General features: G+C 44.2%; 2 protein-coding genes across 4 annotated transcripts in view; both read left to right on the forward strand.

Annotated features, from left to right (window-relative positions):
• Positions 1-14173, forward strand: part of TAMM41 (TAM41 mitochondrial translocator assembly and maintenance homolog) — a 106236-nt gene extending 92063 nt beyond the window's left edge. Inside the window, exon 9 of the mRNA XM_071813331.1 lies at positions 13984-14173. The gene's annotated coding sequence lies outside the window, so the exon portion shown is untranslated. The remainder of the gene's footprint in view (positions 1-13983) is intronic.
• Positions 1-24780, forward strand: part of VGLL4 (vestigial like family member 4) — an 86884-nt gene that overhangs the window by 47607 nt on the left and 14497 nt on the right. For 2 of the 3 annotated variants that reach the window (XM_065845450.2, XM_065845446.2), the window contains exon 2: positions 13984-14173. In XM_065845450.2, the coding sequence (XP_065701522.1) occupies positions 13984-14173 (190 nt within the window). Of the gene's footprint in view, positions 1-13983; positions 14174-14643; positions 14679-24780 lie in introns of those variants that run through there. The other variant, XM_071813332.1, reaches the window with a different exon arrangement.

Consider the following 24780-nt stretch of genomic DNA (forward strand, 5'->3'; position numbering starts at 1 on the left):
GGGCCAGAGTTAGTTTAGGTTATGGTTGGACTCAATGATCTTGAGGGTCTCTTCCAACCAAAATTATTCTATGATTCTATGCCAAGACACTTGATGCAGTAACATACAGGCCATGATGCACAGTTTTAATTTCCTGGAGGCAGATCTCCTCTAGCAGCCTTTTTTTTGGGGAAGCTGACGTTCTCATGCCCGTCCCCACAGGTGCATGGAGCTTGGTGTGTATGGGCACGTCTTCTGGGTCCTGGTGGGACAGAGAGAGCCCATGGGCCATCCAGCACAACAGACAGCTGAGCTCCTGATTAGGGTTATCTCTGTCAGCTTGTGAGCCTCATCTTACAGATGGCTGGAGTTGGAAGAGTTTTCTCATCAGTAGTGGTGTGGCGCTGCTTCTAAGGCGAGGAGAGCTGGGAGCGTTTGAGTTGTTAGGAAAGAGCTCCATGCAGTGTTCTCTTGTAGACTTGGTGGAGCTGAAGTGATGGTGTTCAGGGACCACCACAGCGTTGGGGCCAGCCAGAGAAAGAGTCATCCAGAAAGCTCAGTGAGGGGGTGAGGCTTCTTCAAACGTCTTCAGGCCTCTAGTTTTAATAGGAATGTAAGTGCTGATTATCTTGGTTAAAAACTGATACAAGTGTAGGGGGGGGGAAAGTGTGAAATGGAGTTCAGAATGTTTCCTAAAGGTAGACCTAAGTTTGGTGGCACTGTTTGATACCATGTTTTTTAAAAGTAACACCTTTTTTTCCTTCACTTTTGAAGTTTGTTGTTGTTAGCATTTAAAACCAGAACTTGTCAAACACAGTAGCGCATGGTGCAGTCCAGCCTTCCCACCAAAAGTGTTCCCTGACGCTCCGTGCCTCCTTTTGGGTTTGCAGGAAGGGCTTGTCCATGAAGTAGTGTACGTGGATGGAGCAGGTGATTGCGGGATGAAGTGGGATTTTATAGCCCTTTATAGCAAGTGTGCCTTTAGCAGGTAGGCGCAGCTTAGTTACTTTGAAAAAGATGTGGCTGCGTCTCTTTGTAATACACATTGTCTATCTTTGATTGTTTTAAGACTTGTTATTTTTTACTCCTCATCATTTCGGAGTGTTCCTTGTCCGCTGTGAGGGTCAGACACCGCAGTGTGTAACTTTCCTCCTGTTCTTCCAAGCATCGCTGGCAGGTTCCAGGAAATATGTTTGCTCTCCCAGGAAAAGTTTGGAACCGGTTGTGCTCAAAAAGCAGTAGTTTTCCTGGAAACCCATGTGACAGGCGTGGAAACCACTCGGCGTTACACCTCCCTCATTTGCAAGACTTAATATTTATTCCTCAGCATGCAGAAATAGTTGTTTTGCCTTTAAAGATGGGTTGTAGTTAGAAGCGAGATGCAGGAGAAGGGTGGGAATGGCACAGCTGTACGGCAATGTAAACTGATATTGCAATGTTTGTTATTATTTTGAACCAGAAATCCCAGAACAGCAGATTGCCAGTAGCCTCTGCAGTTGGCATTGCTGAAGTTCCCAGCCCAGCAACCCTTTGCACAGTACGAGTGAAAACCAAAGCTGCTGAGGGGACCTTTTGGAATAGCTGTTGCCTTTTGAAGAAAGACTATTTACTCATTTTACGAATGGCATAAGTGCACACTGGTGGCATTTCAGGGGTGGTATTGGGACTTCCAATTTTGTTACTTAATTGTTAATGTTTAGTATGTCTCACTTCTGGAAATAAATGTGGATATTTGCAAAATTAGAAGGTTTTGGCACTTTCAGAACAGAACCTTTCAGAAAATTTTTTCTTGGCTCCTGTTTATTAAATTGGAGTTGTTTTCTCTGTGTTACTTTGCTAATTGTAATTAAATGGCTGTATGAAGAAAATAAAAGTTGTCCAGTTAAAAGGAAACTATTGCTATGAATGTAAATTGTCTGGGAGGACCACTGAATGCCACACAAGAGCTAGCCAAGGAAAATAAGGCTGTTTAGTTGTTCTGTTTATATTCTTTGGAAAGCGATCTGTTCTAAAGCAGGAGCTCTACACAAAGTGCTCTTTGCATATAGAAAAAAAAAGCTGACGTAACTATGGCACGTCCTTTGTGGTGGTTTTGTGCAGAACACATTAAATGAAGATGGGGTGAGGAAGTGCTGTATGATTCATACAGAACAAGTCTGAACTCAGCCAGTTTCTTGGATTTAGTATAAATATTTATGGAATTGAAGGAGATTTTTTTGGTAATATGCTTCCCCATGCTCTGGATCTTTTAGATGTCCTCTCAGACATCTGGAGCGCATCGGTGCCTGTTTACCCCCCCCGCGGTTCCTGCCGTGGCAGCGCGGCAGCCGCGGTGCTGCGGTTGGCGCGGGTGGGATCCCAGCGAGCCGGCCCGGGGACGCTGACGTGGGCGCTTTTCCTGCTGAGTGCTCTGGAACCAGCGGCTCAGTTACAGTGCAGCACTGTGCTCCTGTCTTGCTGTCGGCATCACACCGAGCCGTTCACCAGAGGTGGCACAAATAGGAACTCCAGCATTAGCAGTGATGTTTACAGACGCTTGACTAGTTTCTCGCTCTTAGAAAAAGCTTCCCTTATCAGTGGTTTATAATAAATGTGTCTAACTTAGCTCATCAGAAAAAAAAATGAAGTTATATTCCTTTAAAAATCCTTAAAACTCCTAATTTCTGTGGCTGTAACTGCTCTGAGGTGCACGATGCCTTCGCAGCGCCTGGGGATGTACCGAATTCTTTGTGCTACAGTAAATGGAACACTACCCTGTTTGGTTTCAGGTGTTTCTCAATGAGTCCATTTAGAAGCAAGTGTGATAACAAACATTTTAATACTCATTGCAATGTATTTGTGTATATATATATTTTTAATGCACTCTGCACAATCCTAGTCCTCACAGAAGCCTATTTAATTCAACCTTCAGCTACCCCCAAGAAGTAAACAATGAACGTTATCCTTATTTACAGAGGGGAGAAAGATCTGTAGTTGATTACATTCACATTAGTCAGGGCTAAAGCTGATGGTGACATTCGAAGTGCCTCAATTGTAATAATTCACCATAGCTGCAAAAGCTTACTGTGATCTGTTAGTAAACAAAGAGTGCTTTTACCTGTTTGAAATGTGCAAATAGAAATTGTAATTAGCTAAGCAGATAAAACCCCTGATCTTTAAAACTTGGACTGATGATACAGAGATGCTTCAGTCCTTCTCAGCAGGCGTGGGGGGGAAAGGAGCTTTTGGGCTGAAGTCTCTTGTGCCTGCGGTTTATCTGCTCTTCCAAACTGGGATGGTGAAATCGTTTGGTGGAAGAGATTGGGTCTTGTTAGCTGGTCCAAGGGACGAGCTCTTACAGGAGCAGTGCGACAGAAGAACTGTAAGTTGGCCTGGTTGAGCCGCGGGGCCTCTGCAGGTCTGCGCTTTTCTATTTGAGGCCTGTCGAGTCGCATAAAGGAGCGTGCCCGCGGTGCTCCCTTCGGCCCGTGAGTTGGGATGAGAAACCAGTCAGATAGCAGCCCAGCTGTGGTCACGCAATGCGGGGCTGGGCCGCAGGCAAGCCCATCGCCCATTTCTGACACAAAGCGGCACTACCAAAGCTTTCTAATCAAGGCAACCCTCAAAGTGGCTGTTTGCTCCTGTTAAAAAAGGTCACAGTGGTATTTGATAAAGTGCCTGCTTAATTATGGGGTGGAATGTCTTTAATGCATGATGGAGGGTAGAGATCTGCAGAAGTGTTTGGGATGTACCTCATCCGAGTATAATGAGGAAGGGTTTAACAGATAATTGTCTGGGAAGTTATACCATAGTGATGGAGTGAGGGATTTAATTTCCGGATCCTGTGGAGCTTGTATCATGTGAATGGTGGGGAACAGATACACAACTGACATTTTTCATTACCTTTGCTGTATCAACCCGTCTGCTCCTCCTTGCCTTTTCGGTGGTGGTGGTGGTGTTTGTTTGCTTGTTTGTGTGTTTTCAGGAATGAGTTATTTCTGCAACTTTGAAATAAATAAACAAGAAGCCTGGAGCTAAGTTGATCAAAAGGGAGATTCAGCTAAAGACTAGTAGGTATAGGGGAGGAATGCGGAGCCCTAATTAAAGGTCTTTGAAGCACAGTGTAGCTTTGGTACTGCTCACTCATTGCAATCCCATGACTGCCAAGATAACATAAAAAATACGAATTTCTGCTTGTTCCTTGCTTTTCCGAGAGTTCTGGAAAACCTGCCCTCAGTGCCCAGAGAAGTGTGAGAAAGGCTGTCGGGGCAGCGTGTGATCTGGTAGCAAACACAATCCCTCCCTCTGTCTTCCCTGCCGGAGCTTCCCCTTGGAGAGAACATTTATTTTAAGTGACCCTGCAACTTGGCCCCATAAACCACCCTCCTTCTTGTGAAATAAGCAGCCCAGCTCTGCTTCAGGCGCTCCCCGCTGTCCCCGAGTCCCATAGCGTCGTCTGCCCCCCTATGATACCCTCTGAATCTGGCAGCCTCCGGCAGTCCTGGCCCAGGGCTGGCTGCTGCAGGGGCTCGGTGGGAGCTTTAATTCAGATCTGGTATCTTCAGTCCTTTGGAGGAGGAGTTAATAATGTTCTCTGGAACCAGGTTTTTCACAGCTGAATCTTCAAGCGGAACAATGGTTTCCAAGCTCTTGTGCTCTGTAGTTACCTAATTTTTTTCTGTGGATCTGTTCATAGCGAGCTTTTGGGTTTTTTTTCCCCCAATAAAATTACTTAGTTGCATGTCATGAACCAAAAATTAAAAACTGCTATGTGAGAGGAACAGAATTAATTGTATCTTTTCCTCGGTGGTGGTATGTGCCCGTTTGTTTGTTTTGGAAACAATCCTTTCAGCAACAATGGTAATATTTTTGATGTTTTTAATGTGTGTTTCTTTATACCAGCACCTGTAAGCCTGGAGAAATCGTACCGCATCCTCTCCATCTTATGAACCACACCGTTCTCTGGGCTCTTCTAGAAGATGAAGCTGTTGCAAGTTTTCGGTTATTAAAACACTAACACTGCTGAGTGGGACTGCTGGGTTCTCGCAGTAATACCAGGCCAGTGGGTTGAAGGATCTGAATTATCCAGCCTCGCGGTGCTGCTGATGAGCTCGAATCCGTTCTCTTGTGGCTGGCGCATATCTCAGCCCACTGCCAGCAGTTACAGTAAAACCCTGCCCAGAAGGACTTGGCAGCTGACGCGTCCCCCTAATTTTCTATGTAAATAGCATGATTAAAAGGCTGTCTTGTTTTCATCTGAATGGCTCGTGTCGTTTCTGCTGGATTCGGTGCTGGGTCGCCCTGCGCAGTTGTCATTGCTCTCTCGCTTTCCCGCTGGAGAAGGGATTTTGGAGCCCCTTTTGAAGGACAAAGAGATTTTGTTCTTCACAATGGATTCTTTGTGGGAGATGGGTTGGAATTGTTCTGACGCTCTGTGGGTTTAAGTCTTCGCTGTTCTGTCCAGCTCGGTTGAAGAGGCTCAGTGTTCCTTAAATACATGAGTCCCTTTCAGACAGGCTGCAATCAGGTAGCAGGAAACCAAAACTGAAATGGAAGCTTTTCTGTGTTCGTTAGGCCCGTGTAATCTGGGTTTAGGAAGAGATGGTGGTGCTGGTGAGCGGGGGCAGCTCCTGGTCGTGTCCGTTTGCATGGGTGGTTGCGGCTGCGCTCCCGGCGTCTCCTGCCCTCTGCCTTTGTATTTGCTTTTGTGTTTGCATTTTAAATATAACAGCATTTGTGTCCACTCTTGAGGGCCTTCTACCATCCAGGTAGGAAATTTGGGAGAAATAAAATGGAAATAAAAGAAACATTGCTTGAAAGTGCAGTATCGGCTCTTTTGGACAGCTCATTTTTATTGATGCTGTGAATTTTTCCACATGTAGCAAAGGAGAACAGTGTGAGAAAAGGTGTTCAGAGCGTGTTTGTAGTAAACTACAGAAAACTTTGCAGTGTATCTAAAAATAGACTCCAGTTTAAGTAAGTGGAATATGTGGGGGCTTTTTGTGGATTTTTGTTGTTGATTTGTTTTTTTTTTTTTACCTTTGCGTAGCACCTTTTGTTTCACCGTATGAAAGAAACAGTGCACAGTTTGTTGGATTTAATTTCAATATGACCCCATTACAAGTAAACCTCTCCAATTTTTTGTAAGCACGGTGCCATGGAACAGACTGGCTGCTCGCATCCACAACGGGCACTGGTGACGCGGTGCAGTGCTCTGGAGTGTAACTGATGTCGCAGGATCGTATCCGTGGAATCTTGGCCACTGGAGCAGAGGGTGCTGTTTCAGACCTCGGTACTTGCGTTGCTGCTCACCAGCAGAAACGGTAAAATAACCAACCAAACGGAAAAACCCAACCGAAAAACTGAACCAGAGGGAGGGTAGCAAATGTCTTTGTCTGCTTAGGAGGAGTTATTCAAATTGGAGCTTTCACAAGTTGAGTTTCCTCTTTGTCTCCCTTTGCCATTGTGTGGAAATACACAGTCACAAGGTATCATTTAGTACGTTGAAATGCCCAATCAAACAATTTCTCTGTTGTGACCTTGCTGTGACTCTGATTTACTTTTGAAATAGATGGCAGGTCTCCCGCTGGGAGTGGTTGTCCCGTCTCCCATCGGGTCGGTTTTCCTCTTTGGTGTCACACAGTCAGTCATTCTACTGGGTGGCAAACGCAAGAACACCCAGACCCGGAAACCACCGTAGCTTTGGAGAGCAGCATCTTCAATGTATTAACCCACAGTTAGATTTCATTCGTGTTTTTCGTAATTGATAGTGTTTTTACATTTCTAATAAAATCACATTACCACACTGATAAAAGTAAATCTTTTAGTCTGTCAGCTTTTCAAATGTACTTATCTGAAATGTGAGAGAATGCTGTATGTTAAAGCTTTGCAAATAAATTAAAGGAAGCAGAGTTCTGATGATATGATTATTATTTAAACTTTGCCTGGTGGTGGTAGTTTTAATTACATATTCTGGAGTTAACTGCTATATTAGGAGGTGCTGTAGTGTGCTTGGTCTTTGTTTCCTGCTTTCTCAAGTGTGTGTGCCCTGTGAGCATTCATGGGTATGATGAGTGTCTCACAGACCCTCACCTGGAACCTTCAGACGTTCCAGCTGCACAGAGGAGAAAACATTCCTGCCACGTTTCAGTAGTGGTGTATGTGGAGTGTGGTACTCACAGTGCAGTGTGTTTCACAAGGGAATGAAATGGATCGTTTATCTCTTGCTGACCAGTAAATACTAAAGCAATGTTTTCTAAGCATATACAAGAACGTGAAATTTACCATCTTTGCTGAAAACGTAAGTGATGCTTCTCCCTTTGCCTTTCCTGTCTGCTCCCTGTTGCGATGCCATTGCTGGGCCACGCTGTCGTGCACCAAACACCAGTGGCGTGCAGCTGTCTGTGTGGGATGTGCACTGAGGCTGAGGAGTCAGCAGAGTACCATTGTCGGTTCGGAAGTGTCTAACGCAGGGCTGCTTGTGCCCTTGTGGCAGTTTCCTTCACGTACCAGTATATTGACTGTCGTGGCTTTCACCTGAAAGCTTTGCCTTTCTTTGTGGGAGCCTCTCCAGTGCGTTAAGCCAATGTGCAATGATCACTTGGCTCCATTTTTAGTCCCTCTTGATTGACTTCAGGTGTTTGATACAAGTTTTCCCTGGGAGAGCCGGTGAAGAGGCTGAGAAAGGAGTGTTCTTTGGGAGCAGCAAAAATCCCGTCACAGTCTTGGACTCAGGGAAATCCTTTTTGGACGTGGATGTTAACAAGGACATTTTTTAGACTTTCAGCCCGGAAGGGTGCTGCGAGAGTTAGCGAAGTGGCACGTTGACTTAAAGGGGGATCTGCAAATCTATGAAGTAGTCTCAGGCTCTGCAGTTAGACCTAAGCTTGAGTTCAGTGCTGGGCTGGAACTGAACACAGCCCCACAGTCACCACTGTTCAGGTGCAAAAACTGAAATTTGTCAGGAAATATTAGCAGGCTGGAGCACTACAATTTATTCCGTCCTGCTTTCTTTGTGCTGTATCAGCTGCTCTTCTTTCCATGCCATCAATTTCTTGCCTACTTACCAAGATCCTTTTTAAAGTTTGGGTTTTTTTACTGAACACCAAAAATGCGTTTAAAGGAGGCTCGTGCAATTGGTACCTGGTTGGCAGACTGAAGAGAATTTATTTCAGTCGTAGTTTACATGGTTAGCAGAGGCTTCCTGCTTCTCTTCATGAAGTGGTTTGTAGGACCGAAACAGTTATCCGTGCAAGTCAGTTTAAATGGACAGAATATGCATGTGCTGTTTTGTACAGCTGTGCTTTTGCGATAAAATAAGAGAGAGACTATAAGATAACGATGTCAGTTTTTCGCAGTACGTTTGAAGGAGCAAACCCAGTGGGGAGGCACTTTTCCCGTTTCCGCCTGATGCAATTTTTTTGAATACAGTACCGCATTTTCACGAGCTATTAGCTGTGTGCTGCTCAGCTCTGGTGACCAGTAGGTGGTTTTTGGGGGGCTCCCGCAGTGAGCGCGCCTGCGCCCCGCACCCAGCGCTGCTGCTCCTCATCCCTCGCGCCATCTTTGGATGGCGGAGGAGGGAAGGAGCGAGGGGAGGTGACGGAACTCGGAGGTCACAGTTTTCTGTTCCTGCTCGCAGTGTCAAGCGTAATATGTCTCCCATTGGCAGGCACGGTCAGATGGAGGAGCCAGAACAGAATAGTCGATTTAATCACTGTATTTTGGTTTTGGCCATGGGTTTTCTGGCATCCATGTCTCTGCACAGTGGTAGCCAGAGCTTGGTTCCAGGAGTGAGTGCTTTTCATATGTTTTGTAAGCGGATGAGAGTGGCTTCTGCCAGTTTTTCTGTACATGTGTATGTGGCTTTTTGGTTTCTACTAAATTAGCTTTTTGTCATATTACAAGAAAGTCAGTAAAATATGTGTCAGATAAATGAATCAGTAAGTTGGCTGCTGAAATCTATCAATTATACTAAAAAATATTTCCAAGATCTCATTTCATAGCAGCATTTTATGATTAGGCTGTTCTCATTAATCCTTAGTTTTCTGTTTTTCCTGCAATGTGCTGTTTCATTATGCTCTCCAGGTAGGCCTGGTTTATATACTGCAAAGGAAATACGGACTACTGTGCCTGTTCACAGTGGTTGGCAGACTTCTTCCCAGAATTAAATCTTAAATAAGCTCAGTTTAAATAATCTTTTATAGAAACTGCAATCCGGAAATAAAGCGGTGGTGCAAAGCTATGTTTTTACATAAGGGGTTTTTTTATTTGTTTGAGTGGGGGTTACAGAACTACTAAACAATTACGTAAATAAATATACTTTGTGACTGCTGCTTAAAATATTTTTTCCATGAACTGAAGATTCGGTACTCAGGAGTCTGAATGGATTAATTAATTTCATTTGGTCAAGCATGTGAAGCAAATCTGCCTTAAATTACATACTTTTGTCTGTAGTCTAACTATTTCACAGAGATTCAGTTTCTGGGGAATGTCACAGTGTTAGGGATCTCCATCCTCCTGCAGTGTATAATGTGCTGTGCAGTGATGCCCAGCCCAGGCAGCTGGCAACATCTGCAGATCAGTTCTGCAGTACTGTACTGTGATTCTGCTGCTCTAATAACTTGTTTTGATGACTTGTTGAATTGAATAATTTGCGGCAACTTCCCCGCTTGGTATTTAATACCTCAAATCATGTGATTTTTGTCCGTGAATTGGAATTTTTATGCCATTTATCCCAATTTTTGTTGGCACAGACTGACTTCTGGGATTGAGATAGTGGAAGAAAACATAAAATATTTTATAAAATCATTCCAACCTACTTGTGATTTACTCTCATGATTGTTACAATATATGAAAAGGAAATAAATGCTTCATATGTCACGGGGGCTAAGTTTTGATCTCGGATCAGGAGAGAGAACCGCTCTTGAAGATCTTCGTGTATGGGTGATTCCAGGGAACGTCTGGCCCTAAGAGCATGAGGCAACTCCTACTAATGAGAGTTTCTCTGCATGGGGGTATTATTGGCAAAGGTAGTTAAAGGTGTAATGCACATTAATTAAAGTCCGGTAAGCTCTCATGCCCATGACTCTATTAGTTGAGTGGCCTGAGGTCACAGTAATTCAACCTTAAAGGTAAGGGCCCTGTTGACAGAAACTACAACTGATGATTTTTTTAAATTGTTTTTCAAAGTCAATAAACATGTCAGGAATTTGCTCTCATGGAGGAATCCTTTTGTCAGATGCAGAATGGAAGCGTAAAATGGGCAAGGGCAGCACTGGAATTTTCTTTCAAGGTGTTTTATTTCAGTCTGTCTCAAGGCCTGTACCATGTCAGTCTGCAGCTGGAAAGACAAAGCCTTTCATTTCTGGGTTTGCAACCAGTGCTCAGGTTTTGTGCATTGATGGCAGCCAGCGGGAGAAGGAAACGAGGAGGGAGGCGGGTGGGCGGGCAGCGTGGCGCGGCCCGCGCGGGGTGCTGGGCAGGCAGGAAGGAAGCGAGCTGCCAAAACACTCTGTATTTGTTTTTCCAGTCTTTGGTAACTCCTGCAGTTCTCAGACCTACTTGAAGACTTCTCTGGTGTCTTGCTATCAAACACACACTTGTAAAAACACAACTTCTGCTGTTGTGCTGTTTGTGCTTCACGGACATTTTGGTGGGGATGCGGATTCTGCTGACGGGGCTGCCAGAGAAGCACAAACAGGGTTAAAGATCCACTGTTCACAGAGAACTGTCCTGGCGGGGTACCCGGCTGGAAAGAGCTGTGCTGGCTTTACAGACGTTTAATTTGCACGTGTTAATTTGAATCACTTTCAGTTTAAGCTCGTAAGTGGTTAAGATAAAGAATATTCCCGCTGACTGCCCGGACTGCAGCACTGCTCCATAGGCAGACGCTACGTCACGTTGTTATCGCTCTCTAGCTTGTCTGTGCTTTATCACATTGCCGAACAGTTTTAATAATAAGAAAAAAAAGGCAACTACTAAGTAGAACTATCAGAAAACAGATCTGGAGTGCCTTACCCCAGCTGCTTGCTGGAACAAAGAGCTGCATTATGAGCGGCACAATAAATGTGTTTGCTATCTCTGCCCTCTGTTGCGCCGCAGACACAAGCCGTCACAGTAATGGGTTTTGAGGGCTGGAGTTCGGACTGGGGGAATTTTCTGAAACCCAGTTGTTGTATCAGCGCTGCCTCGCCAGCTGTGATGCGAGTCTGGTTGCCATGGAGCGCGGGCGGGCGGGGAGGCAAATCCAGGCAGTCAAACAGCATTTTGTGTGGGAGACTCTGCTGTGGTTTCTCCCTTGCTGGTTTAATTCGCGTTTAGTAAGAAGGAAAGTGGTGGGGGGAAAAGTCCCTTTTTTATTTAAACAAAAAAAGCAGTCTTATCCCTAATCAAACCTGCAGGCCATGAGAGAACTCCTGGTGCAGTACAGATATAGTACATGAATACGCAATTTATACCCATACACAATGTAGAGTAACTTGTGATCTTACCCAGTTATCTGGACCCCTTTGTCTGGTACCTGTATCTGGCAAGGTGCTGAGCACCGGCCGCTCGTGTCCTCTCCTGAGCTGCTTGGTGGCCTCCTTAAGGTCCTGTTGGTTTGATTAACTTTGGCCGAGGTGTCCTATGGTGCTGCAGATCCACAGGGTGGTTCTGGGATGTTTATCTGGAGGCCTTAGTGAATGCATTACCAAATTTGACAGGCTTTAATCAGAAGCCATTCCTTTCTTTGATAAATTGTTTTAAAATGGGTTTCTTTAATTCCAACATAAAATATCAATACCATTTTTACCAGATTTTGCACTCAATCAGGATATTAATATATGAACACTGTTGTTACCATACGTGTGCTAAGATGAATCACAGAATGTAGCGATTGGAAGGGACCTCGAAAGCTCCAGTCCAATCCCCATTGAGGTAATTGCAGCGTATCAAGTTCCCAGCTGCTGTTTGGGAAGGAGTTTCTAACTTACTAAATTGGACAATGTGTAGAGATGGTGTCTGTTGCGAACACCAGCGTTAGCTTTACGTGGATGTTTGAGCTGCCCCCGTTCCTGTCAGGAGGAGTGTGGGGCCTACATGGCATCTGTAATTCCTGCAGTGGGGTTTTGTGTCTGGGTCTCCAGAAGTGATCTGAGAGGGATTGCACAGCGTGGTGGAAGTATCGCAGACCTTGGGTGGTGGAAGTTTTGTCTTTTGACATTGCTATTAGCTTATTGTTTTTCAAAGATAGAAGTGAGAGAGATTCCTCAGTGAGAGAAGCTGGTATGATGTGGTTTACTTCTAAAGTTTAGAATATGAACATCATGTAGGTGGAGGTTTCAACTGGCAAAATATAAAGGCTTAAGGAAAAATGGAGAAACTTTACTAATAGGAAGATTATTTCTTACGGGAGATCTTTTTGTTAAAAGCTTGTGTTGTGCAGGGCTTCCCAATGGCTGCGGTGGTTGTTTCCAGCAGGAGGGTCTCAGTGTCTGTCTCGGGGCATGTGCAGTACAGCACAGCTTTTACTATTTAGAGCCGAGATGGAAAGTTCCTATTTAGATTCAGTGCCAGAGTCTTTAATAGAAATCATGACTTGTGGTATATTCTACTAGTTTATATTATGCTGACTAAATTGGCAAAATGCTTATTTTTACTGGTAAACATTCAGGAGGTTTTCTCCTCGCTCGTTCTTTTCCCAACAAAATAGTAGTTGTTGTGTGTGGAATTGGGGCAGCGTTTTATAAATCATCTGCCTTGGTGATGATGTGAAAATGCGTGGTGGCGCACAAAGGTTTCCATTGTCAGGTACCTCAGGACTGGACATGGAGTTAACTTTATCCTAATTTTAGTTCTGGAAATTATGGCCGTGTAGAAAACAAAATGCTTCTGGCAGTGTAGGAAAAGTACAAATTTTAAACTCTAGCAAAAGTGGCTATTTCAGGGCTATTACCAGAATAGGTAACCCTGGTTAATTTAGCTCCTTCCTCTCCAAGCCCCTTATGAATCCCCAAAAGCGTTTTTTAACATCTTTAATTCCCTGTGAGGTCTAAATATAACATGACCTGTGGCTGGGAGGATGTGAGTTCCAGTGAAGTCCATAAGGGCTGGTGAAATGCAGCACTGTGCTCTGGGCTGTACATCGAGTGAGACATTTAATTGAAATGGGAAAAGTACTGTGGTCAGACTTTAACGCGTGCTTAGTAACAATTCCTGAATGTGTTTATGTGCAAGCTAATTGTATCGTTCCTGGAATTATTTATACGCAGCTCCCACATGCTGTGACTGGCATTTGCTGATAAGTTTTAGATCATGTAAAATGTATAATCTACTCAGTACTCTACCACCAGTCCACCTAGTTGAAAAGTAACATTCTTAAAATTGAAATTTTGCGATTCTTGTGCTGAAGAATCGTGCTATTTAGTCCATTGCTCCAAACACGGTTTAAAACTACAGAGAAGGACATTTAAGGACAAACCTAAAACGTGCATCAGCAAGTTCCAGGTTTTTCCCTAATTTTTACCTTGCATAGTTATATACCAGACAAGCTTGTTTTGGATAGCTTTTTGTAACAGGAATAATTTGAGAATTTGAACGTTTATTCAGTTTTAGATCTTGAATGTTTGGCATAGATGTGAACTGCAGCCCTGGAATTTATAACCACAACCATAAGAAAGAGGAACAAAGCATATTTCATTGCAAATAGTCATGCTCTGCAGAATGAGGTAATGAGAGCTCAGCGGTGGAATGGCAGCTCATGAGAAGGAATGCTTCTGAATAAAAATGCTGTTGGAAAGATGCATGAGCTCAGCCGTTCAGATCATCTGCGGTGGGTTGACCCCTCTCGAATTACCTTTTTTCAACTGTTTATTTCAGCACAAAGCACTTGAGTACGGTTTATGACGCCTTATTTATGTGACAGCCATGTTGGATGTGCCTGACATCTGGTTGGAAGTTTCTCTGCAGGAAGGTTGCTGCATCGTGCGGGTTATTTACCCTCCTGGCCCCGCGTGTTCATTCTCGCTCGTGCTTTTCCCGCAGGTGAAGCGGCCCTGAGGGGGGAGCCCCGAATGCAGCCCCTGCCCGTGTCCCCGGCCCTGCCCAACCACCGCACCGGCCCCCCGCCCATCAGCCCCAGCAAGAGGAAGCTCAGCATGGACCAGGGGGACGAGGAGCTTGACTGTGAAAACGACCACGTCTCCAAAATGAGTCGAATGTTCAGCCCACACCTGTAAGTGCCTCGCTTTGGTTACCTCTGGTTCATAGAGTTTGGTACTGTCCTCTCCATCTCTGTGTGTGCTAAAGTCGTTCTGTGCCTAGAACTTGGTGCTGGTTTTTTCCTCTGTTCCACTTTGTGTGGAGGATCTGCACAAAGGCTGGTGTGATCAGATGGGTGACTTCTGGTTTTCTTTTGTTTTCATACCGCATGAAGTAACAGGAATTAGCTCAGCTTAGCTATTTATAGTAAAGCATACGTATTCACCTTGCAATGTCTGAAGTATTGTTCGTTTGTTCTGTGTAATCCGCTCCTTTTGCTTCCCCTGGACGGGGCTGGTGGGGGTGGGGAAGCAGCGGGAGGAGGATCAGAGTGCTTTGCATTTTTCTGAGGCCGGGAGGTTGCGAGCCAGCTGCTCCCCAGCCTGCCTTGACAACTGGGCAAGCCACAGTTGTTCCTAAACATGACTTAAAGGATCGCAGCACGACTGTGGCAGTCAGATGTGGAATTTTTCACACAGGTAAGGCGTTGATGAGTTAGGTGCGTGTGTTGGGTAACCGGCAGATGCCATTCTGGCTGCGTGCTCGCTCCCGGGAGCGCAGGCCCGCGGGATTCCTGGCGTTCCAAGCGGAGGGCGGGCGAGCGCGGGGCCGTGGCTGTGCGCTGCTCCCCCGGCCCCGCATTCCCCGCGTGCCGCGCTGCTCCGCGGACACAGCTCTTCACCCTCCAGTAAATCACCGCGGCGTTACTCAGAGGCTGGGCCTGCAGTCTGCAGTCTTGGAATTTGTTACAAATCAGGAATCCGGCGCTGGAGTAATGCAAAACAATGCAAGCTCACAAGCTTCTCGTTTACAACATACCGTGCGCTTTCTCCCGAAAACTTAACTATTTATGGCCTTGCCTTGGAGCTGAGAATGCCGGGATTGGAAAGAACCACATGGTATGTTTCCATGGCACACATGCATGACACAACTGAAGAAATTTATGGCATTTTTGAATTATTGTGTAACTTTGTGGGAAAAGGTGTGATTTTTTTTTTTAACTCATTTGCTAGTGGTGAAATAAACCACAGCTGGCAGTTACGGACATTACAGCACTTTATACAGCGAGAGGCCATAAAAGTAATGAAGTCTGAACCAACAGACTCGTGTGCAACCATGGTTCAAAACTCAAAGCTACAAGTAGTTATTCCATCTGATTCCTTAGACATATTTTAAAGCTATCTGATCTTTACTCATCCAGTATGGTACATTTTTACTCAACAGATTCTTGTATGTGAAGTGTGCATCTCATGATAAAAAGCACTGGTTTTCTACCTAGTGTCCATGTGATGGGACTTGATCTATTTCAATGAAACCATCTTCTGCAGATGGATCATAATCTAAAATAGCATACATGAGGCCATCTTTTTTTTCCGCTTTATTTTGTAAGTTTAATCTGGCCATGTGAAAATATGCTTTCAACTGAGTATTACAAAACTCAGACTTTTGTGAAATATCTGAAATAGCTGAATATCCAAATATTTCAGAAATATCAAAAAAAGTTCCCCAGTGTTCTCTGAATTTTATTGCCATTGCACTGCCGCCGCCACTAATGAAGTTGTTTTCTCAAATGTTTTTTTCATATTTTCCATCTTTTTGGGATTGTGATGTTCTGGTTTAACAACAGAAATGGATTACTCAAACTTCGTGGAACTGTCCTCAAAATTTTCTTTTGGGGATGGGAAGTATGTTGTAGAAACTTGACTTGTTCACACTAAAGACAGTAGATTTGGGGAAATAAAAACTTTATGCATCACAAGAATGCAGTCGCATTGTAGCGAATTGGAGGTTCTAGAGGCGTTAGTGTGACAGCATTCAGTTCAGAAAACCAGATCCATCAGAGGTGCAGAGACGAGATGGCACGATGTCTTTGGTGGTGGCAAAGACATTTTGCTAATTTGGACTATAAAGATAAAGTCTGTGTATTTTGACAAAGTCCCCAGAAAGCACAGGACGCAAGAGCTGACAATCCAAGGACTGCTCCGGGGCACAGCCGCTCCCAGCAGTATCCAGCTTACAGCCTGCACACCTCTGCCGCAGAGCGGTGTTTAAATCCATAGCGCTCCGCCCAAATGTCCGCAGCTATTCCAAGTGTCCAGATGGGCAGATCTTTTTCGTTTGGGGGTCGGTGCTTGAAGACGGAAGTCCTTACGACCATGAGCAGCTCTTGTTCAGACACTTGGGTCTTTGTGATTGCCTTGGTGGAACTGGGGAGCGGGTGTGTATTCATCCTCTCGACACCAGCGTATCGCGGTTGGAAATGTAATTAAGTAGGACAAGAATTGTGTGCTGTGGTTCATTATAAATGTTAGAACTATTTTTTTGGCAACTTGGTGTTAACTCTTGGGTACCAGCTCTCTGGCATTTCACTCGCTGTGCTTCAGTGGGAATGTATCTGTTCAAATGCTTTGAATATTTTATCAGAAATTCAGCGATGCCAGCCTTTTCAGCTGAAATTCAATGCTTTGAGATGTAACTCCCTTCATTGATTGGGTTCTTTGAGCTGTGCTCAGGTATGTCTGCTTTTATCATGGGAAAACACAACTACTGGTGTAGAGTGAATCCAATACCCTGGCAATCCTGTGTTTCTAAAATATGTAGTAGCTTCCTGTTCAAAACACAATTTATCAAAGGCTCTGTTTTTCAGGGGAGGTAATTCTAAGCTTTAGGATAATAAAATATACTTGAGAACTTAAGGATTAGTTTTTAAAAATCAGCATGTGAACCTGCTAACCTTGCTGATGGCAGCACTGGACTGTATTTATACAGCTTGTGTGGTTTTGTAGACATCGAGATTACACCCATAAATTTCTCACTTGGGAAAAACTAATATTTCCACCCCAAATTAAAGCCGTGGCATTGTAATATGAAATTTTTTAATTTGTATTTCACACTTTCTTGTACATCCCTCAAATGTTTTGCTTAAAATGCATTTGGTGAAGCAGACTCTTGTTTGAAGTAAAATGTACCTTTTGTACCATACTGTATTTTCTGGGGCTCGGTAAAGGAGAGACGAGCCTATTTTAAGCCTCAAGTTGGAACATGCCTTTGTTTTCCTATGACTTCACCGAATTCACCTTGCTTTGCAGAAGAGTCATTAGGAACTTGATTTATGTAAGAATTACAACTGCTTTACGTATGGGTAAAGTGGCAGGAGAGCTACACCAGTCTTTCTTAGGAAGTCCAAGGTGTATTTAGCGTTTAGTGGCACCCCCTGTGTAAAATGACCTCTTTGTGGGCGCCGTGCTGCAGGGGTGTGGATGCGGCGTGTTGCACCTTTAAGCGAGGGTCCGGGCTGACCTGTGTTCTATGGGGCTCTTGTTTGTCAGGCTGGAGGCATTTTCTCATTTTCCCAGTTGAGCTGGAGACAAAGAGCCCCTTCTCCTGGCAGCAGCTCCGGAGCTGCGGGCAGCCACCCTCCTACCAAACAAAACCACTAAAACAGAACAACCCCCTTTTTTAATAATAATAAATGACATTGAGCTGGTTTGGGTCTTCTCATTTTTGGTAGGAACCAGCACATACGCAACTGAACTGCTTTTGGGCAGGGGCGGTTATGGATAACAGTAGTTGTGGTGGAGCAATTTTCAAAAAGGTTTGTACACAAGCAAGATGGGGTCAAATCACTATAAGTTAAAAGTGAATTGATATCACTGATGTGTTCACGAGGATTCAGATTTTGTGTTACTGCTGAAAGTTATACGTGAAACTGGCCATTTGAATTTGTATTGGAAGGGACTGCTATTTTTGTTTGCTTGTCAAGTGCATCAGCCCAAAAGTTTGCATTTTTGACAGGCAGGTTTGGGAATGGAATATTTTCCCCTCAATCTCTTTGTCACAGTTCCCCTTCGGTTTGGTGGCATTAAGATCACAATGACAATTTCTGCATGAAAACCATCTTAGGGCACATGTTTGCAGCTGTTAAGTAGATGTCTGAGGAATAATAATTCCTCAATTTGTGTGATACACTCTTTGGCTTTTCCTTGTAATAAAATAAAGGTCTATGCATGAATTTCATGTGTATTCTGTAAGATGATACTTAGTTTTGGACATAACCATCCAGACCTGGACACTTCTGGTGCAGATTCTAGGTTGTCTCTTCACTTCTGTTGCAGTGAAGAATCATAGCAAACCTGATCCATAAAGCCAGGCTGGGTTCCTGGAGTTTGGAAGGGGCCAAATACTATAAGTTTCTTGCCATGAATATCCACCGGACTTTGCTCGCTGTAGTGACACTGTAATAGAAATGACCCTGGTATCCCTTTTTAAAAAATCTGCCTCCAACTGTCCTGGAAGTTACCTGGGTTCAAAGATCATGGAGTAATTTGGGTTAGAACAGGCTATAGGAGTCATTCTGTCCAAGCTCCTGCTCCAGGCAAGGTCAGCCGTGGGTGCTTCTAGCTGGTCGTAGCTCCCAGCAAGGAGTCTGGAGCTGAAGGACTCAATGCACCACATTCCTTGTTAGAGGAGGACTCCATCACCTTCCGGCTCACCCGAGCTGAGGGTGCGGTGCCATTAGGATCGCATTGGGAAATGTTCCGCAGCAATTCAGTGGTGACAGCTGGTTCCAGCTCCATCGGGGCTTGAAAAGGTTTGGAGCTGGGCTGCAGAGGTAGTGCGGGAGTTCTCAGGAATGTTCTTTGCTGCTAACTACCGCTTTTTTGGTTCCACACTTCATGTGGTGTTAAGAAGTATGTTTACGCTGTCATTTTATTGTGACAAATGGAACTGAAAAAATAACCCATCACACACAACTTGGAACACCCAAAATGTCTCTTGCTTGCAGCATCTTCAGCGTGTTCTCTTGGCACGAAGGGTTTTAGGATAGCCTGGTGTTTTCGGAGCAGGCCTGTTGAGGCTGAAGGTCTCTGTGTTGCCAGTGAGACTGTTGCAATGGGGCTGTTTGGATTGTAAAGCACAAAGGATTACAGAGCAGGTTTCAAACTGCTTTTCCTAATTATTTTTTTCCTGTATGCATTCCTTGAATGATGGACCAAATCAACCAGATATACTTTCTTATTTATCAATGGAGATCGCACACTACATAAAATTATTCTTACATATTTTCCAACAAATGTACATTAAATTGAACCTTCAGAGATGCACTTGACAGAGGTAATATTTAACTCAGTTAATATTTAGCTCTTGAGTTTTGCAGAAGGGGGAGTTTCAGAAAATACTCAGGACCCTTTGGGTTGAGGAGAGTGTAGCCAAGCACATGCGAAACGGTTGTTACGAGCAGTTTCGGGGTAAAAAGCAGCCCTTGCAAAAAGCCCAAAATCTGATCTGTCAGCATCTGTGTATACGTTGAAGTACTTTAAGGCCAGGCAATGTTAGCTCAGGTGTCCCCACTTGCAAACAGAAAGGGTTTGTTAGCTAGCTCCAGGATTTTGGGTTGTTTTCCATTGCATTTTCCTTCTGTCGCAAAGGACCATGAAGCTCCCACAGGACGATGAGGCCCCGGGCGGCCTGCGCAGCACCGGCTGTGTCACCGCCACCCCAGGTGACAGAGGAGGGGAACACCATCCCTTGGGCCCCGTGCTGCCGGTGTACCAGGGCGCTGTTCCTCGGTTTCATTGAAAGGGAAATTTTATATTACGTAAATTAGCATCTACATGGGGTGAAATCCAACACCAGTCCAAAAGCCTGAGAGCTGAGCAAGAGCAAGAAAAGAACTGGTACCGTTTACAAACACATTCTAGATGTATATCCCAACCATATGGAAACAAAGGTTTAATCTCACTTCTTTTCATTTAACCATTTTCCCAGATGTTTCCTGCAGTTTGACAGATGTACCATTTACTAGAAAGTTGTGCTCTTGAGAGTTAGAATGTTATGGACACGGTTGCTATAGACAATGACTCTGTAAGGGGAAGGTTTGGAATAAAATGTTACATTAATTTCTAGTTGAATAAGTAGTTTTTTTTCCCCAGACCTAGAGGACCGGACTGGCCGGTCTCCTTTCATTTTCTCTCATGCTGTAATGCGCTGCAGAAACACGCGAGCCGGCTTTAACTCCTTCCTGCGAAATTGCTGAGTACTGACTCTGAGAAAATGGCCTCATTTCTTAGTGTTGACAGGGGAAAAGTATTTCTCTGGCGAGTTCTAGCCACGCGTGGCCGTATTTACAGTTCAGCAAGTGCCTCGACAGCCGGCGTTTCCCCTCTCCCCAGTTTTTGGTGTGGACTCTTATCGTGACGAGGCGGCGGGGGCGGCGCGGGGACTCTTATCGTGACGAGGCGGCGGGGCCGCGCTCTGCGCCTCAGCCGAGGCCGTGAGGCCCCGGGCGGGCCGGGGAGGCGGCCTGGGAGCGCTGAGCTTGAGTCTGGTGCTGGGCCTGCCTTTGCCCGCAGTGCTCTGCTTGAGCTTAGCGCCGGGCCTGCCTGGGGCCCAGTTCTGCTCATCCTGCACTTAGTACCAGACCATGCCTGCGCTCACCAGCCCCAGGCTGGGAAGGGCTGGGTATGGTTTTCATTGAGGATTTCTCCTGAAAGCAAACAAAGCCGGAAGGTTCTGAGCTCAGTTATTTGACCAGTTCCCCCAGTGGAAAAGGTTGCTGGAGTCCCGTGGATTTTGTCGTTGCACTGATGTTGACTTAATTAGATCCCCATGTCCAGATTGCTTGACTGAAATTGAGCTGTCCTTTACATTTCTTACATAGCTCAGCAGCTCTCCGAGGTTTCTCATTGGCGGTGTGAATGTTCCTGAGCCCCACCGGGATGTGCCCATGAAGGCAGGCGCGTGTGCTGGCCCCCGCGGCCCCTGCGCGGAACGGGCTCGGTTCGCAGCGTCCCTGCTCGGAGCGCGGGCCGTGACTTGGGTGAGCCATGAGGAAACCCCTCCAGAACGTCTGGGGAGAAGTCCCAGCACAGTCCTTGCTGCTGCGTTAGGCTGTGACGTGGCACAGATGTGCAGGCACTGTGGATCCTGGCAGAGCCGCACGTTACAGTCAGGTCAAGGTTGATACGCGTGTCGCTGTCAAAATCCTGTCTTTAAAGTCCTTGTCTGTCAAAGTTGTTCGTATTATTTGTGTTTAGGCTGTGTGGCTGTGGCTGGCTCACTGCTGTCCGAGTGATAAAGAATGATGCTTCCTGAATCTTTTTGTCACATTTTTAATCAGTAAATCACTCTTTTAAAAAGGGAGGAATTAAAAACACCAAATGCTTTTGCACATGATTTACTTTTCTAGCTGAAGTCTGCCATAAACCAGAAATTTCTGTGAGAGGATGCTATTGATGGTAGAATTTGGTGTTTAATGGGGGTGCTTCGAACCGCAGGACCCTTCCAAACACTTAACTGCTACTGCTGGGTTATCAGCTTTCCAAAGGAATCATTTTACTGTATTGTTATGAATACTTGTCCAAAATACAAAGAAGCTCTTATTGTACTTCTAGTGCTTCTGGACATTTCAGTAATTCAGATTTTATTAGCAATTACAAACAGTTTCAATAAACTTCTAATGAAATGTTTATTGCTTTTATGAAACAGCCCATAAAAAAACTGATTTCTTAAAACCAGTTACTTAAACACCATTATCAATCTGAAGTTTGGGGTTTTGTGAGAATTTTTGAAATTGCTGTCTGAAAGTTAATTAATGTGCTTTCTCAGATTTTTCTGCTTCCCATCAGTTAATGTTACACTGTGTATCTGATGAATAGGTGTGATAATTTGAGAGATTTAATGATCCAGGCCGTTTTCCCTCCTTCTCTTAAGAATTGTTGAAGTTTGAAAAGAAGGCGCTATAATCCCATGTCCTGACAATTTGACACAGTTAATTCCAGCATCGTGACCTTATTCTCAGAGACTGGCTTGTGTTGTTAAAGCTCTTAATAAACAAACTTGCCATTCTCATGTTGTTGATATCTTTTAATTCCCACATCATCTGTTTGAAGAAAACTATATCTTCTGCCATAAGAGTCTACCTGATACAGTCTTTTATGTGATGGAACTAAATAAAATCTCATAAACTTTTGAGAATTTGGGGTTCACAGATTGACTTAAGCTGGCACTCACTTTTACCAAAAAATGGTTGCATGACAGGCATTAAGTGATAAATGAAAGTTTGTTGGTTTTTTTTTTCCAAATAAAAAAGTAGAAAATATTGTAAGAACCAACCCAGAAAATATTATAAGAAAATGTAACTGCCATTTTTTATTTCCTCTAACAGTTCTGCACAGTTTCACCACTGAGTTTCAACACCACCAAGTTTTCCCAGAGCCTGCCGAGCAGCCTGATGTTCCCTGGCAGTATTGAGCACACATGTATGTGGCTGATCTCGTTGCAGTAGGACATGACCCACTGCTATGTCTATTTTATGTGCAAACTTTCTCCTGACATTGGCCCAGATCTTTCTCTGTGTGATCATAAATAGTTGTTACAGTATTTTCCAGTGACTCAGTATGAAAGATTTGTTGCATGTGCCAAGTTTAACTTCAAAAGGATGTTAACATGGTTGAATTATAAAAGCTTTGTGTGACCCAGCATATGAATTGGTAGAACATAAATGTCTGCCAGAGGTGTTTGGGTGGGCATTGCAGTTGGGTGTAAATCAATCATTTTATAGCTGCCTCTGCGTCTTTCCAGTAATGCCTCTTACCTGCTGGCTGTTTTTGTGGAAGCTTCTTTGCTTGTTCCTTATCCTGTCAGATTTTCCTTCATGCTTGTTAGAAATTTTAGGGAAAGTTTGCAGTGTGCCTTTAACCTCATCTTTTATCATTTGCTTTTCCGCTCTGAGCAATTCAAAGTACCTCAAGGAGCTGAAACAGTTCAGACTTCTGCACGGATACTTTTAGTTTCCATTCCACCAGTGACTGCCTTTGTGGACCATGTTTTGTTCCTCCCAGTACATGCAGTAGGCTGACTCTTTCCCCAGATGTGAACACTGGCAGGTTCTGCTCTGTCACCAGCTTCATTGGACTTTCTCAGAACAAGGTTATTGTACCTCGAGCACCCAGATGTTGTGCTGTGTAGTTTACTTTTGCATTAGAAACTAAATCTTAGTTCTGGGTCCTGACTGGCAACTGTAGCATTGAATTTCAGGTGTGTGGTGGTAAGTCTGCATTTTGCAGTTCTACTAAAACTCTTCTGCAAAAAAGTGCTCTCTGTAACTGTAGTAGCAGTGTCTTCTAAAGACATCCCACATCCTCTGCATAGCCTTTTTCAGCTTCTGAATCATTCACATCTTCTGTCCTTGGTCTTCATAGTTGGCAGAAATAGTTCTTTGCTTATGCATTTTTCTAGTGTTTTTTGCAGGCTTTTAAAAGCAGCTGGAGCTACTGACATTCTTTGAAGAGAGAGTTATGGGGAGGTGGCTGAATCAGATAAATCTCAAGGGTTTGGTTCCATCTCCTGCCTCCCAAGAAACACGCTGCTCTCTGACAGACCTCTAGACCATAGTTAGAACAGGGAAACCAGTGATGCTGTGTTGCAGGTGAGAGGACCAGGAAGCTTCTCCTCTGTGGCTAACAAGGTTGGCAGGAGCCTGAGTGCTTTTGTCCTCAGTCCTGGAAAACTCAGAGCTGATGAGAGTTGTACTCAGCTGTGGGTTTCCACATAGATATAGTTTACCAAAACACTGAAGAGCTGAAATGGGCTTATTTTTACACTCCTGAAATCATTGTGCATTTTAGAAAACTTTTTATGAAGGCTGCACTGTCCAGTTATACCCAGACACTTGTTACTGTGGTAATACTGAAATGCTGAAACTCTCTGCTGTTCCAGCTCCACTTTTTGAGCTGTTAGTAATTTTTTTTTTTAATTTATTTACTTTTCCTAACAGGCTCATTCAAATTTACAGTTAGCAGAATTAATCAGATCACTCACCAGTTCAGAATTTTTCCAGATATTTATTAGGTGTTAGAATTCTGATATTTACAACTCAGGTGTGGCCTCACAACAAACCTTTTCAAAAAATGATGGTACTTTAAAGTGAGCCACCAGATACACCACACAAAATGAGCAGCTACCTTTAGAAGTTTGGAGTTGAGCGAACTGGCAGTGGAAGTGCAGAGCAGAGCAATTAGGGGGCGAGCAGAGGTCCTGTAGGAATTTCTTTTTCTTTTAAGTTGAATTTTGGGTTTTGGTTTTTAGAGGTAACCTGCAGTCCGTACCTATTGCAGTAAGGTAACTTTGTCAGTCTGGATTGTCTCTGCATGCATGTGTTCCAGCAGTGATGTAATTTCTCATTTAATGAATCCCAGAGCTTTACCTACGTGTGGAATGAGTGATTGTCATTTTAAGTCAACCAGTGCTGCCTTTTAAAACTGTCCTTTGAGTGTTGAAGATGGCCAAACAAACAAACAAAAATTCCTGTGAGAAAAATAAGTAGGATCTGAGATTGTGTTAATTTATTTTACTGTACATTAGATTTAGATTTCAGTTTTGTGGGTTTGGCTGCTGACTCAGGTCTTACATCATGTGGTTCTCTTGCATTCTTTCATACTTGTGAATATGAAGCCTTCAGAAAGGGAAGCTCTTCTGTATCTGAGTATTTTTGGTTGGTGCAGGCAGTAATGGGACACTCTTTTTATGCATTTCACAGCTTACTATTTATTTCTTTTACTGTGAAATCTGTTCTCCTGG

The sequence above is a fragment of the Patagioenas fasciata genome, chromosome 10 (genome assembly GCF_037038585.1).
Source record: "Patagioenas fasciata isolate bPatFas1 chromosome 10, bPatFas1.hap1, whole genome shotgun sequence".
NCBI lineage: Eukaryota > Metazoa > Chordata > Aves > Columbiformes > Columbidae > Patagioenas > Patagioenas fasciata.